Source organism: Pelodiscus sinensis, chromosome 17 (genome assembly GCF_049634645.1).
Source record: "Pelodiscus sinensis isolate JC-2024 chromosome 17, ASM4963464v1, whole genome shotgun sequence".
NCBI lineage: Eukaryota > Metazoa > Chordata > Testudines > Trionychidae > Pelodiscus > Pelodiscus sinensis.
This window is the reverse complement of record NC_134727.1, coordinates 6,584,311-6,598,445: the sequence shown is the minus strand read 5'-3', so window position 1 is coordinate 6,598,445 and position 14,135 is coordinate 6,584,311. Positions and strand designations below refer to the sequence as shown.

The 14,135-nt window shown below is 39.7% G+C and overlaps 2 protein-coding genes across 4 annotated transcripts in view; one reads left to right on the top strand and one right to left on the bottom strand.

Annotated features, from left to right (window-relative positions):
• Window positions 1-14,135, top strand: part of DOCK2 (dedicator of cytokinesis 2) — a 497,337-nt gene that overhangs the window by 231,381 nt on the left and 251,821 nt on the right. The gene's annotated exons all lie outside the window — the stretch shown is intronic.
• Window positions 1-14,135, bottom strand: part of INSYN2B (inhibitory synaptic factor family member 2B) — a 136,272-nt gene that overhangs the window by 17,018 nt on the left and 105,119 nt on the right. For both annotated transcript variants that reach the window (XM_006115763.4, XM_075900155.1), the window contains one exon: window positions 12,275-12,349. In XM_006115763.4, coding sequence (XP_006115825.2) covers window positions 12,275-12,349 — 75 coding nt within the window. The remainder of the gene's footprint in view (window positions 1-12,274; window positions 12,350-14,135) is intronic.

The window sequence follows — 14,135 nt, the reverse complement described above, 5'->3', positions numbered from 1 at the left end:
CTTTCAGTACTCCGAGATTGCCCATTGGTGTCAGTTGCGATGTGATTTGTAATCAGTCCTGGGAAATGGACTGGTAGTCTCAGCTCATTTCACATGGGTTGTTAGTGATTATCAGAGGATAACTTGGAACTGGCCATATAGCAGGGGTGGGGAACCTAAGGCCTGGGGAGTTGGATGCAGTCCCCAGCTTGCCTGGATCTGGCCCCTGAGGCTCAGGACCCCCTTCCTGCATTGGGGAGCCTGCGTTGGTGCTCCAGCCCTCCCCACTGCCCCGCTGTGGGGCTGGAGCACACATTTAATAGGTTGGGCCCCCCAGTCTCTGGTGTATGAGGTGAATGTAGGGAGTGTCTTTCTCCTTCTCAGTCAGTTTAAGGGGTTTTTTTTGCCTCTTATTTGTGTGCAGCTCCGGACTGACTTTTCTGTGGGTCAGCGGCCCCTGACACAAAAAAGACCCCTCTAGGGGTCAAAGGTTCTTTATCCTAGTACTAGTCAACGTAATCGCCACCGTATTCCAACCACTACTTGGATAGACTTGAGAATAGCTGCACAGATGGATTCAAGGCACCACTCAAACACATAATAGAACCACTGTCAGTAACTCAATCTAGGAGCATCCCGAGCAGATGAGGTTCACCACAGGAAAAGGAGACCAATATGTGAAATAGGGTTTGTTGTGCAAAGGCTCAATATGTCGACAATTGAAAAAGGGTAAAGCATGCGTATTGTATCTACAGATTACGGAAGTGTGCATAATTTGTCCCAAAGAAAGATGGAAGTATTTGGTTTAGATTTCTGAAAAGGCAGGTTATCCAAGAAGAGTATAATAGTTTTGGATTGCAACTGCTTTTTTCTAACCTTTTTAGTGAGATACCTCCATGACAAGTCTATGGGGGAGGAGATGCCTACCTTCAATCTGTTGTCTCTTCTTATATTGAAAACTCTTCAGGGCAGGGAGTTGTACTATCTGTACAGTGCCTAGCACAAAATAGCCCTGTCTTGGTTGGGCCATGTAGGCATTACTCTAATGCAAAGGGAAAAAAATCCCAAGATCTTCTATTCTACCGTCCCTTCTGCTGCAAGCCCCTGTAACGTCATTACTAAGGGTGTCTTTGTTGTATGAGGTGATCAGGTGAGGACGAGCCTCAGAGCTGGCTCTTAGAAAGGAGAGGTGCTGCAGAATGCCCAGTTTGGCATTCTTATGGCTACAGGTGAGGGATTACTCTCATTTCAGCTTAGGGAACAGCATAGATTCTTGGGGCCCAGCAACATCTGAGGAAGTTTTTCTTCTCTGTAGGGTACATCTAGACTGCAAGGATGTTCCCTGCATCCAAGGAACGTGTCCGCTATTTCGAAATAATTTTTGAAATAATGGACGCACTATTTTGGCATCCCTGTAAATCTTGTTCCACGAGGAATACGGGGTGTCTCGAAATAGTGCTTTATTTTGAAATTCGGCACAGTGTAGACGTGCCAAATTTCTAAACAGCCTATTTCAAAATAGCATCGAAATAAGATACACAATATGCGTAGCTCAAATTGTGTATCTTATTTTGAGTGACAGTGCTGTGTAGACACACCCTGTAAGAGAAGTCTGAGAATAGGGATGGCGACAAAGTGGGTGAGGTAATATAGTGTGACAGAAATGGAGATTTCTTGCAATATCTTTGGGAGATCTTGCTCATTCAATTTAGGTATCCTTGCAGACCGGGGATTGTATGGAATTCTGAGGGGAAGAGGGAGCACAGCTCCTCTGCAAACAAAAGAAGGGTGTGTGGAGGGTGATTAGGAAAATTCACTCAGGTTATAATACCTCTTGAGAAGTACCACCGCCTGGAGAAGGTCACGTTTACCAGCTCTCACTGGATTCTCCTGAGACCCATCGGCAAAAAATGGTCTTTGTGGAAAACAGTCTGTGTTTAAACTAATTCAGGGCCTACTTTTTGACCCAGCAAACATGATCTTCTACTCTAGCAGGGGTAAACTCTTCTTGGGAAAGGTTGGAAGACCTGTGGCCTGCTGAGGCCCTATCAGACTGATGAGTTATCTATGGTAAGCTTTTTTGCATGCATGTAGGTTCTTGTATTGTTTTCTGTGTTTTCTCTGTTATGCGTTCATTTAAGAATAAATTAACTTGCTTGGTGAATTATAGCTGCAGGAAATCTCACTTTTTACAGACTCTGAAGAGAAAGCAAAGCCAAGATGCTGGCCTATCTAGGTAGTCTGACTTCCTGGGACGATCACAGTGTCAGCAAGGAACTAACTGTGCAGCCTGGAGAAACCACGATTGGGTGGGGGAGAGATGCAGGTCTCTGCCCCGGAGAGGTGATAGCTGAGGAGCCACAAGCCTTGTGTGGGTACATTTGGGGGAACTACGGGTGGGAAGCGGGGGAGGGGAACAGGCATAGTTGCCCTCCCTAAACAGTGATGTTTAGACTTCCTCTTTGGCCTTAGGCAAGTTGCATGACTTCTATGTGAACCTCTTTCCCATGTGCACGGGGGATATTATTTCCTGTCTTGCAGGAGAGGCGTAAGGATTAAGGACTTGCTTGATACACTAAAGAATGGGTTCCATGCTGCATATAATACTGAAATCATGTGTGGAACTTATAGACTGTTGTCTCATAGGAATGCTTTCCGGAAAACAATGTTATATCAAGAGCACTTGGGGAGTTTATAATTGAATTGATGTGTATATTCACAAACAGTTCTAGAAATTCAGGGGTCTTATAAGGGCGTGAAATCAGTTTTCTTTCATGTATCTTGAACTAAAGGCAACCTTTTGAAACTTCTGCAAAGCTCTTTGCTGCTGAAATGTGTTAATAAATAGGCCTCACTTATCAATATGCATAGCTGGCAGAAATCAGTGGGACATTGTGGGTCCAAGTCATAGCCAATAGATGAACGGTGTTATTGAAAGGATTGTTTTAAACAGATCATGTAAATATTGCTGGAGCAGTCGTAGCCCCTGGAATATGGTAGATTTTTCTGAACTGATGGGAAAGATTTCCCTGAAATATGCTTCTAATTAACTTTTGTTCATTATTTATGCAGTGTAATTTCCATCTGCAGCACTCACTCTTTGCACATCTGACTGGCAAGTTCATCACTTTCCAGAGTGCATCTGCATTTTGATTAGCCCTCAGAGAATTGCAGGTTTGCTATGGCCATAAATAAACATGACAGAACTTCAAAACCACCATCCCTGTCTTTGCAATACAGTTAGGTTTAAACTCAGCTAGAGTGACGTGGAGACATTGATGTGATGATCAGTCCGGAAAGTAACAAATATTTAAAAATACATCTGATAGCAAGCTCTGTTGAAAGGAATGTAGTTTGCAAAGCTAAGGTTCAATGCAATATGTTTTGTCTGGTGTCCTAAGTGTTTGGAGAGGGAATAAACTGTAGCAAAAATTCAGCATAGGTAGAATGAAGGGGGTAGACGGGAGAGTCAGTCGTTCTGCTGCTCTGATTGTACGGCTTTATTTAATTCAGGGGCTTAGCTCATTGGGCTGGGTGTGTTTTTCTATGTAATATTTTAATTAATATACAAGCATCTATGATTATTGGATTAGCAATTGAAATAAATGAATTAAAGAGAAGATACAGAGCCTTCATTTTCCTAAGAGTATAAATTGGCATTGAAAACATTAGTATTGTAGAGGACATGCTGTGTGTTGATAATGTAAGCTGACCATCATGACAGTGCTGATATTTTAATATGCAAATAACTTTAATGAACTGTATTACTTTCAGCTCTCAGCAGGCAAATATTTTGTGCTGTAATGTGTTTTAATTTCAGGGAAGAATTGGCCCTTACAAACTCCACTTTATGCTGGTTTCGACAAATTTATTTTCCTTACATTTATAGATTATTAGTCATGCAAAATTGTCAAACCCTGGCATATGTAAATGCTTAATTATTGATTTGCTCTTTTCCTCTATTGTAGCCATAGTTCTGCTTCCAAGTATTTATTCCTTTCAAATATAATCCCTCTGATTAATGACAGGATTCTCTAGTAGTCTAATCAATGCACAGCAAGTTAAGCTAAAATAATCCTACAATATATTTCTTACCTTTAAGGGATACCCACTCCTGTGAATTAATCAAGTTTGCACAGAACATGTGAAAGTTAATTTTTTCTTACCAGGAGAGATGTTTCATTTGGAGAATTGTTAATTTGCTTTTAATTTTGTTTCCTATATAAAAATACATTTTTGCAAAATGCAACAATAAAGCATGGAGGACTGATATAAAAATTGCCTGACTTATGAAGGTGGGAGCCAGACTACTATTTCACATGGTTGAACTGACCAAAAAAAAATGGCTTATTCAGTGCTTATTGATATGTGATAATAGTAGATTAAAAAAAAGTCAAAACACAGATTTAACCTCTTGAGAAAATTAATTTGACATTTTCATCTGTTGTTTTGAAATACTATGGCAGCAAAGTCTATTTATTTAATTTCATTCCATACTTAAAATAGCAGAATGCACATTTTTTTAGGTATGGGAGAATGATATTAAATATGAAATCTTTTATTTGAAGTTTGTCTATTTCCTTTGAAGTTATTTTATGTTTTGAATATGAAGTATTATTCACCCCAGACAAAATATTTAAAGTGAAGATTCTTGTAGTAAGCAACATTCTCATTAGAAAAAATACATGGCAGTAGTTTTATTTTTAATGCTTAGGCTAACACGGTAATAATTTTAATTATTTTACCAAATACACATTCTCTTTAAAGGTAGTTATGAAAAAAATGCACATACTGTAACAACTTTGAGCCCTAAGACAGTTCTGAAGCATGACACTAGACTTCAGTGTGATACGTAGACAGGTTTTGTTGTTGTTGGTGTTAAAGCTTTTTCAAAACACAGCTGAATGTATTTTCAGGGGATCAAATTCACTGCAGTGGTAAGTGGATGGAATAAATTAGAGTTACTTTTCTTAGCCACAGAGTCCAAGTAGTGAAGGTTTAATGTCCTTTAAAAACAGAGCAGTGCAAAACGCAAGCATGAAAAATCCAATTTGATAGTTTCCTTGTCTAAATTTACACTGTCTTCACTTCTCCAGTGAAGGCCCATATCAATACCATTTTTTTTTCCGGGGAGGGGGGGGAATTTTAAAACTAAATCTTTCTTACGTGATGTCTACACTGAAATTAGACATCTACAGCTAGCCCATGCCAGCTGACTCGGGATCATGGGACTTAAATTGGCGGGTGCTATTTTCTGTGTAGACTCTCCCACCTTGCCAGAATCCCAGCCTGAGCCCAGAAGTCTACAATGCAATTAAACAGCCCTGCTGTCAGATTCCCATGAAACCAATGTAGTTGGCACGGGCCAACCCCAGTTTATTAATTATAGTGTAGAAATACGCCCAATACTCATAATGTCCTTGGTTCATTCAGCAATTCTGAGCCCAACATGGGCCTACTCAAATTATAGCAGGGAGGGGGCCGCACAAGGGTTATGTGTTACTGATTTATTTAATTTTCTGAAGTTGGAGCTTAATAAGACACATTAGCCATCAGAGAGATTTCAAAAAGCATGTGTTGGCATGTTTCAGGTTGTTGTTCGGCGCCTTAATTAGCTGCAACTAAGAATGGAAGCTGCAGTATAAAATATAAATTAGCAAGATCAACTTTTTTTGCTTTTAAGGCTTTTCGGGCCTCTCAGAGAACCTACTCCAACCTATCAGCTGTCAGAAAGCTTTTTCTATTTTTGCTTTGCTTGGGATGTATCATTACCTGGTAGTTTAATTCTGCTTAGTACTTAGTTTTGCTACATTAATCAATTGAGCCTTTGAAATGTCGTGGGAAAATGATGAAGTATGATCATCCCTGTTTTGCAGATGGGTAAACTGAGGCACAGATCATTTAAATAATTTTGCCTGAGGTCTCTGAGTAAGGCTGTGGAGGATCAAAAATTTAGGAGCCACCCAGTAGGCCATGGTATCTCTGGTGCATGGATGGGAAGGGGGCTATTTCATTTGTCCTCAGCAGTGCTAATGGCATTGGGTGTACAACGTGTTCTTCTCCATGTGGAAGTGAAAGGCTGCTACTATTATTTCCTTTCACTTTTGTATCTGCTATCTGGTACGATGATCGCTGGTGGCTCTTTGGTCTCAAACTTCTGTATCATCTTTTCAGGTAGTTATCTGGGCTGACTACGCTACAACTGGTGACATTTTCTCTTTGCTTCTTTAATTCAGGATTACTGCCTTGGGTCTCTGTGAACCTGCATGTTTCTCAGGTCTCAGGAGTGGGAACCTGAGACTTGGGAAAGAACCTGACATCTTGCAGAATTGGTACCCCATAAGTGGGAGAGAACAAGATCAGCGAAAGAGTTGCAATTTCAGTGGGAATGGGGCTATGAGCACCTCTCAAACATGGCTCTATATAATCCCCTTTCTCTTAAACCCAAAGGTTAATTATGATGGCCTTTCCATGTCTATCACCTTTTAGAAGGACTGATTCTGATTTACAAATAGAGGCAACCTTCCTCTGTGGTGAAGGTACCCAAGATTTGTTTCTGCTTGCAGGTAACACTGTCCTATGGTGTCTCTTATAGGAAATAGTTTTGCTCGTGGAAGTTGATAATGGTGCTTTTCTGTCATTCAGTATATTAATTTCTCAGTGGAATACAATGGGGCTTTAACAAGAAGGTGACTGAACAAGATAAGTTTGATCTTGGCTGTTTCATATCAGAGAACACTTTCTGTTAAGATTTGATAAGCAAATGATAAAACTTTTAATCAATTTTGGATTAATGTAAAGTATTTATTTGTTCAGGTAGTTTGTTGGCTTCCTTATTAGCATTTGATGTCATTAAAGTCATAATTTAATTAAAAATAAAGTGATTAAGGAAGGCTTAGCTGTGTAGGAACTACGGCGGAAAACAGCGGGTTTCGAATATGCATATTTTCCTAATCGTTTGTTTAATTTTGGATTATAAAGTGCACCCAATGAAATGCACCCAATGAATGGTCACTACTTACAAAATTAGGAAATGCTTCATATCATGTAAACAAATGTTGGGGAGAGAACCCTGTCCATGAAATATATACCCATCCCGTCCCCTACTTTTATTTAGGAAGAGGGCTGGGGAAGGAGGGAGAACAGGTGTCTGAAATAGATTTGTATAGGCCATTGATGAGGGTTATGAGACTGTTGAATGCCCATCACGCTACTATGACTATGTGGATGAACCTCTTTAATACACGGGGCAAACAGCAACCGTGTTCCAGTTATTTCCCTTTAATTATTTACATCAATAGATTTTGCCTGATTTGAGGTACAATCACCCCAGGCTGTTCCGATATCTTGACCAGGATCTGGGAAAACAGAGAGGCTGTACCCTTGGTTCCAGCAAAAGTCATAGATGTGCGAGTCACGTGCATAGGGAGATTGAAATTTTATCCCTGGTGGCATTGCATCCTTTTTAAGCAAAAGTGACAGAACAGAACTGCCCCTTCCCTAGGGACCACCCATGAGAGAGCCCTTGGGGAAATGAGCAAGAGCTCAAATTTATCCTCGTACATCTCTCAGTAAGGGAAGAGCAAAGCCACTTAGGCAGCTGACTCCAGGAAGGAGGGGCAGGCAAAGTGTGGTCTGGAGTTTCAAGATTGTACTCAGACAAGAATAATGGACACTTACCAGACACATTAGGAGGCCAATAGATGATCTAACCTGAGGTGGAAGGGAGCTCAGGGTATTAAGGGAAATGAGTCTTTTCCTGTAAGTGTGTGTGTGTGTGTGTGTGTGTGTGTGTGTGTGTGTGTGTGTGTGTGTTCCACACAATATATCATCTACTCTGAAACATATTTTTGATACACTCGAGGACATGGAATTCTTACAAATTATTATATTTATCTTACCTTTTATACCCTTAGAATAACTGAGTAAAAAACTTATAAAATTGGCTTAGTGATTGCGACACATTAATACAGAGCCATCTAATCAATCACATTTCTGTGCACTGAGTTCATTGTGACATTCACTATAGTAATTTATCACAATGCAGCTGATTGCTTAAATAAGCACAAGGATGTCTCCTGCTCCTTGTTCATTAGCTTATTGGACCTGCTAACAAGTCCATCATATAAGCTTGACTATAATTTGAAATGTAAAGTGACAGTTCTCATCAGCACCATTGCGGTTATGTAATGTTGTTTAATCTCTCTTCTCCTTCATCAAAATAATTGCCTTCCTCTCCTAATTATTTGAACATTGGGATGTAGGTAGCAGGCAGCAGTGTGGTTTTGAATAATAATGAGTAAAATATTAATACAGCTTCAGTTTCATTTGGAGGATTTGAAAGAGAAATAGTAAGAAACAATCACCACATTAAGGTTATAGGTCACAGAAAATTTTGTTAATTATACTCAACAAATGAGAAGAAATTTGCTTAGTTGCATTGTACTTTATGCTGAGGGAAGACTAAACAATGAACAAGATGAATAACTTTGTTTAAACACAAAGCACAGAGTTAGGTGGAAAATGTGTGTCAGGTAGATGGATTTTCATTAAAGGTTTGTTACAGGTAATGTAGCAAACTCATCCCCTAAGTAACTCTAACATCAGTTTTGTCTATGTTGTGGAGCCTGTGCTGATAGAGCTATGTTGGCATAGTCCTCCTAGATTGTGCGCAGCGTACCACGACAAAAGGAGTTTTTCTGTCAGTACAAAGAACACCGTCTCGCTGAACAATATGGAGCTATATTGAAAGAAGCCTACTCCAATCCATATAGTTTGTTTACTCCGGCTGTTTTTTTCCACGCCTCTCACTAATAACTCTTAATGACTGTCTTATGGTGCCAGTGACAAAGCTTTCTCCATGCCTCAGAGAACATAGCTGTATGTACCACTGAATAGCCAGGCAGCCAGAGAATCTTTTTCAATTGTTGTTGGCAGGTAAGGTGTGTGAATGAGTCCCCCGAGTTCTACATTCTACACAATTGGGGTATAAATACCTGGTTTTCTCTGTTTCTTTCTGTCCACCTATCAGAGCGGTTATGAGTCCAACCTGTTCTTTTTCTTCAGTAAGTTACTTTTACATGAAGAGTTCTGAATAGCTTGTGAGTAGCATTCAATAGGTAGACAGTTTAGACACACATCTTAATTAGTTTTCTTTTGAGGTGTTTGGCTAATTTGTTGAACTTTTACTCTTTTGCAATGTATTTGGGCATTTGACAAGATGAGAGATCTGTCTAGCAAAACATGGATGAAGCCCATGAGGATTATTTTATTATTATTATTATTATTATTATTATTATTATTATTATTATTTATTTGTAACTTAGCAAAGGAAGAGATGCTTTGGGCTCATTTCTTTATGATATGTGTGTGAGTAAGGCTACTGTGATCTGTAAATAAATGGAAATCAGAGAAAAAATCCCAAAGTTTTGGGAAAAGAGGAAAAAAAATCATCCCACGTTGACAATTTCTTTCAAGTTTTCCTTGTTTCTTCCAATGTCCTTTCCTCAGTTGATGAAACCTTTTTCTGTCATCCCAGCTGCCAAAGCCCATTTCCAAACTTGCATTTCACATCACAGTATCAACCTACTCTAGTCAGTGACAAAAGCTTCTATCTTTAGAATTGCCAAATACAGCCAAATAATTCCAGGACTAAATCTTGCAGCATTACATTTATAAAATAACTGAAAACCAAACAAACCCCAAGTTTTATTTAATTCAATATACAAATAGTAACATAGGTCATACCAGGCTGACTGACTTTCATTTTAATTCCTTTTGAAGTAAAAAAAAAAAACACACACACACACAAAAACCAAAGAACCCCTCCCCGCATATACACACAGTATCCCAAACCTCTGATTTTGAATACACATTTTCTCACCAGTTTTCACCTCCCTCACATCCCCAGAATTTTCACACACAAACTGCAACTGTCTATCAATTTCTCTACTGATGTACCACAAAGATCACAGCATTTGGTGCATTATTTATGACTACGTTTAGACTACATTCCTCTGTCAGCAGAGGGATGTAAATGAAGCACTTCAAAATTGCAAATGAAGCCAGGATTTAAATATCCTGTGCTTCATTTGCATAATCATGTAATGGTCCTCTTTCGAAAAAGCGCTATTTCGTAATTGAAACCGCAATCTAGATGCTGTTTACAGGATCTTTCGAAAAAGCACCCTGTTTTCGAAAGAACCGCGTCTAGACTGCGGTTTCATATTTGAAATAGCGCTTTTTCGAAAGAGCGCCATTACGTGATTATGCAAATGAAGCACGGGATATTTAAATCCTGGCTTCATTTGCACTTTAGAAGTGCTTCATTTACATCCGTCTGCCGACAGAGGGATGTAGTCTACCTGTAGACTAAGTTCCATCTATCATCCAAGAACTCATAGACTAGTTACTGGATCTCCAAGTTTAAGATAAGGTAATTTTGCATCCCACCTTGGCAGTTCCAAAGGCCTTTTTGCAATTGTTGACTTGCTCCTCTGATGCCCTCGCTCCTCTGATGCCCTCACTCCTCTCCTGCTTCCACTCCTCTCCGCACAGAATCTCACCATTTTTTTCCGAGAGAAAATTGACAAAATACATGACCTTCCAAGCCAAAGGTCAGTACCGATACTGTACCCTCATCTTGTTTGATCTGTCAACTGTGTTCAACAACTAACATCTCTGTGCTGACGACTGACAGATCCACTTCTTTGTTGCAGAGCTATTTTTCTGTCCAAACTAAAAACTCAGTCTATCCTCCTTGTTATTTCCTTATGGAAATTCTAGCTGTCAGTTCAAACTCAACTTAGCTAAACCAGTGCTCTTCATCACCCCACCCGCATCACCACCCTCCACCTCCTTTCTCAGTCACTGTAGACAACACTACCATCCTGCCAATCACACAGGCCCATAATCTGGATGTCATCTTTGATTCGGACCTGACTGTAGGTCTCCAAAGCCAGGCTATGTCTAAATCTTGCCAACTCTTTCTGCATATTTTCAAGATAAAGCCTTTCCTCTTCATCCACACATCTAAAATGGTCTCCTCTCTGTTCTTGCAATCTCTCTTTTTCTGGCCTAGAGAAATATAATCCTTCCCCAGTCGTATCCATTTGACCGCCATTTTGACCATGTCATCCCTTCCTTTGAAACCCTCTGCTGGTTCTTCCTTCTCTATCGCACCAAGAATAAGTTGTTTGTCTTTTCCTCCAGGGACTTCATGACTTGTCGTCTCTCATTTGCTAATGAGATGACTACTCCCATTGATTGGCCAATGATGACAGCCTCCATTGTCCACTGGTTAAAATATCAATAAAGTGCCTTTTTGGCTTCTCCCACATGTCATGCTTGGGAGGAGTTCCTCACAAACATCTGTAAAAGTTATTTTCCTTCCGATTCCTTCTTAAAACTCTTTGCTGTGATGCTATAAAAGCAACTTGACAGTGATTAGGCAGTTGCTGTGTTGATGGCACTGTTTATCTTGTGGACCAATATTGACTCATTGCTTCTTTGTACTCCATGATCTGCCTCCTGTATCCATCTGTGATCTCTTTTCTTAGCTAGATTCCAAGCTCTTTGGGTCAGGCCAGATATCTTGTTTTGTTCTCTGTTCATAGACTGCACTGCAAAATGGGTTCCTGGCTCATGTTTATGGCTCCTAAAGCCTTGCCAATACATATAAATAACTCATGTTCCCATGCACCAAGAGAGAGGTTCTCACACTGAAGATATCTTACTCTGTCTTGGTAGGATTTCTCTGAAGATTTTATTATTGCACATGCATGACTTCCAGAACACACTATGAAATTACTTGGCCCTCGCAATCGTAGCTAAACGAAATGGCAATCTCACTAAGAAAATTGTTCCTTGAACTGAAATGAGAGCTCTTGTCTATTTGTTACACAAATTTCAGCTATAACTAACTTGAGTCTGGAGGAGGATTGATTCTTTACCTTCTGTGAGCTCTAACTTCATTACAGTAATACCAACGTGAAAGAAATCATACCCAAAGGAAATACCAATCAGGAAAAACTGCTTCAACGGGGCACAAAGCTTACTAGTGAAAAATGATGTGCTATCATGTCAACGGACACATCTAGTTTAATTTTCTTAAAAGTACCAGGCCGTTTGAAATAAGGCCAGTCTTGACAACTTTCTTTCCATGCCTTAAAAGAACACAAAGTAACTTTCCAGTCTTTTATTAACGATTTACAATAGAAGAACCATAGGGACAAGGCAAATATTGTATTGTACCCTGATGAGATCTATACATACTGTACCAAGTAGCAGCAGGTACCTGTAAATGATACATGCAGTGTTCCGGCATGTGCTGCAGTTGTTGAGGTCTTGGCCGGTGCGATAGAAGTTGCGCCTGCAATAGACAAGAACCACTGTCATTTATATAAAAAAGCTTTGAACTGAGAAGCTAGGATTATAATAAATCAGACCATCCTTTACAGGCATTTTTTCGGAGCCTACTCACAAATTTAACACTGAAATTTGTTGCTAAGGGTCTGGTTTAAACCCAACCAAAGCACGTATATTTATCATCCTGAACCTCTGACCTAAAACTCATTTAAACTGTGGTGCAGATATTGTGCTCAGGGGATTCTCTGGAAAGCAGGTGGTTTTGTGCAGCTGTTATCTTCTATAAGAATACATGTGGCAAGAACAGTTCAGTTGTAAGAGCACCTCTTGATTGGAACGCATTTGAAACCATTTGCCATGTTTTCTGTACATTGAAACTGTATCTTTTTTTTCTTGCTTTCTATTTTTCCACTCTCTTTTCTTTTGTCCCTTCCTTGGGACAGAAAAGCAAGACAGACAAGCATTTTCACTGAAGAGTGCCACAAAAGGCAAATGGACATAAATGGCTTAATGAACCCCCAAACCCATGTTCTTTTGTGGTTTCTCCTATTTCAGCCTGTAGCTGCTGGACAAGGCTTTGTGTATTTGAAAATTAATTGAAGAAAACAAACACTTCTCTTTGTGGCTACCGTGAAAGTTGACAAAATGTACAAGCTGACTGGGAGGGTTGCAGAATGGCTGTCCCTGGAGATGGTCAAGGCTTGGCTTGGCTTGACAGTCATCTGTCACGAGCAAGTTGGGGACAACAGCAGTAATGTAGTCCTGCTGCAGAGATGTGTTGTGCCTGGCTCCTTTCATTCTAGGTGTGCAATTCATTGAAGTCAATGGCAGCTCTATCTGTATGCAAAGTGTATAATCATATCCAAAATGATTTGCTGATTGCTAACCTCAGGCTGTTCTTTTCAGGAGTGGTAGTGTAGCTTCTCACAAAACAATGGGAACAATTAGCATCAAACAAGGGTGGGAGAGGGGGAGGATAGGTCAGAATTGTCTGGCCTCTGGCCAAACTTCTTAAGTAAAGTAAGTTGTCATGGGATAAGAGGGAAGGTCCTTTCATGAATTGATAACTGGTTAAAAGACAGGAAACAAAGGGTAGGAATAAATGGTAAATTTTCAGAATGGAAGGAGGTAACTAGTGGTGTCCCCCAGGGGCCTGTCCTGGGACCCATCCTATTAAACTTATTTATAAATGATCTGGAGGAAGGGGTAAACAGAGAGGTGGCAAAATTTGGAGATGATAACAAACTGCTCAAGATAGTTAAGACCAAAGCAGACTGTGAAGAGCTTCAAAAAGATCTCACCACACAAAATAGCAAATGAAATTTAATGTTGATAAATGTAAAGTAATGCACATGGGAAAAAAGAATCCCAACTATACTTATGATGTAATTTAGCTACCACTAGAAAGAGAGAGATCTTGGAGACATTGTGGATAGTTCTCTGAAAACATCCACTCAGTGTTCAGCAGCAGTCAAAAAAGCAAACAGAATATTATGAATCATTAAAACAGGGATAGAGAATAAGACAGAGAATATCTTATTGCCTCTATATAAAACCATGATAAGCCCACATTTTGAATACTGTGTATAGATGTAGTCGCCTCATCTCAAAAAAAGGTATATTGGCATTGGAAAAGGTTCAGAGAAGGGCAACAAAAATGATTAGGACTTTGGAACGGGTCCCATATGAAGAGAGATTAAAAAGACTGGGAATTTTTACCTTAGAAAAAAGGAGACTAATGGAGGATATGATAGAAGTCTATAAAATCATGACTGGTGTGGAAAAAGTGA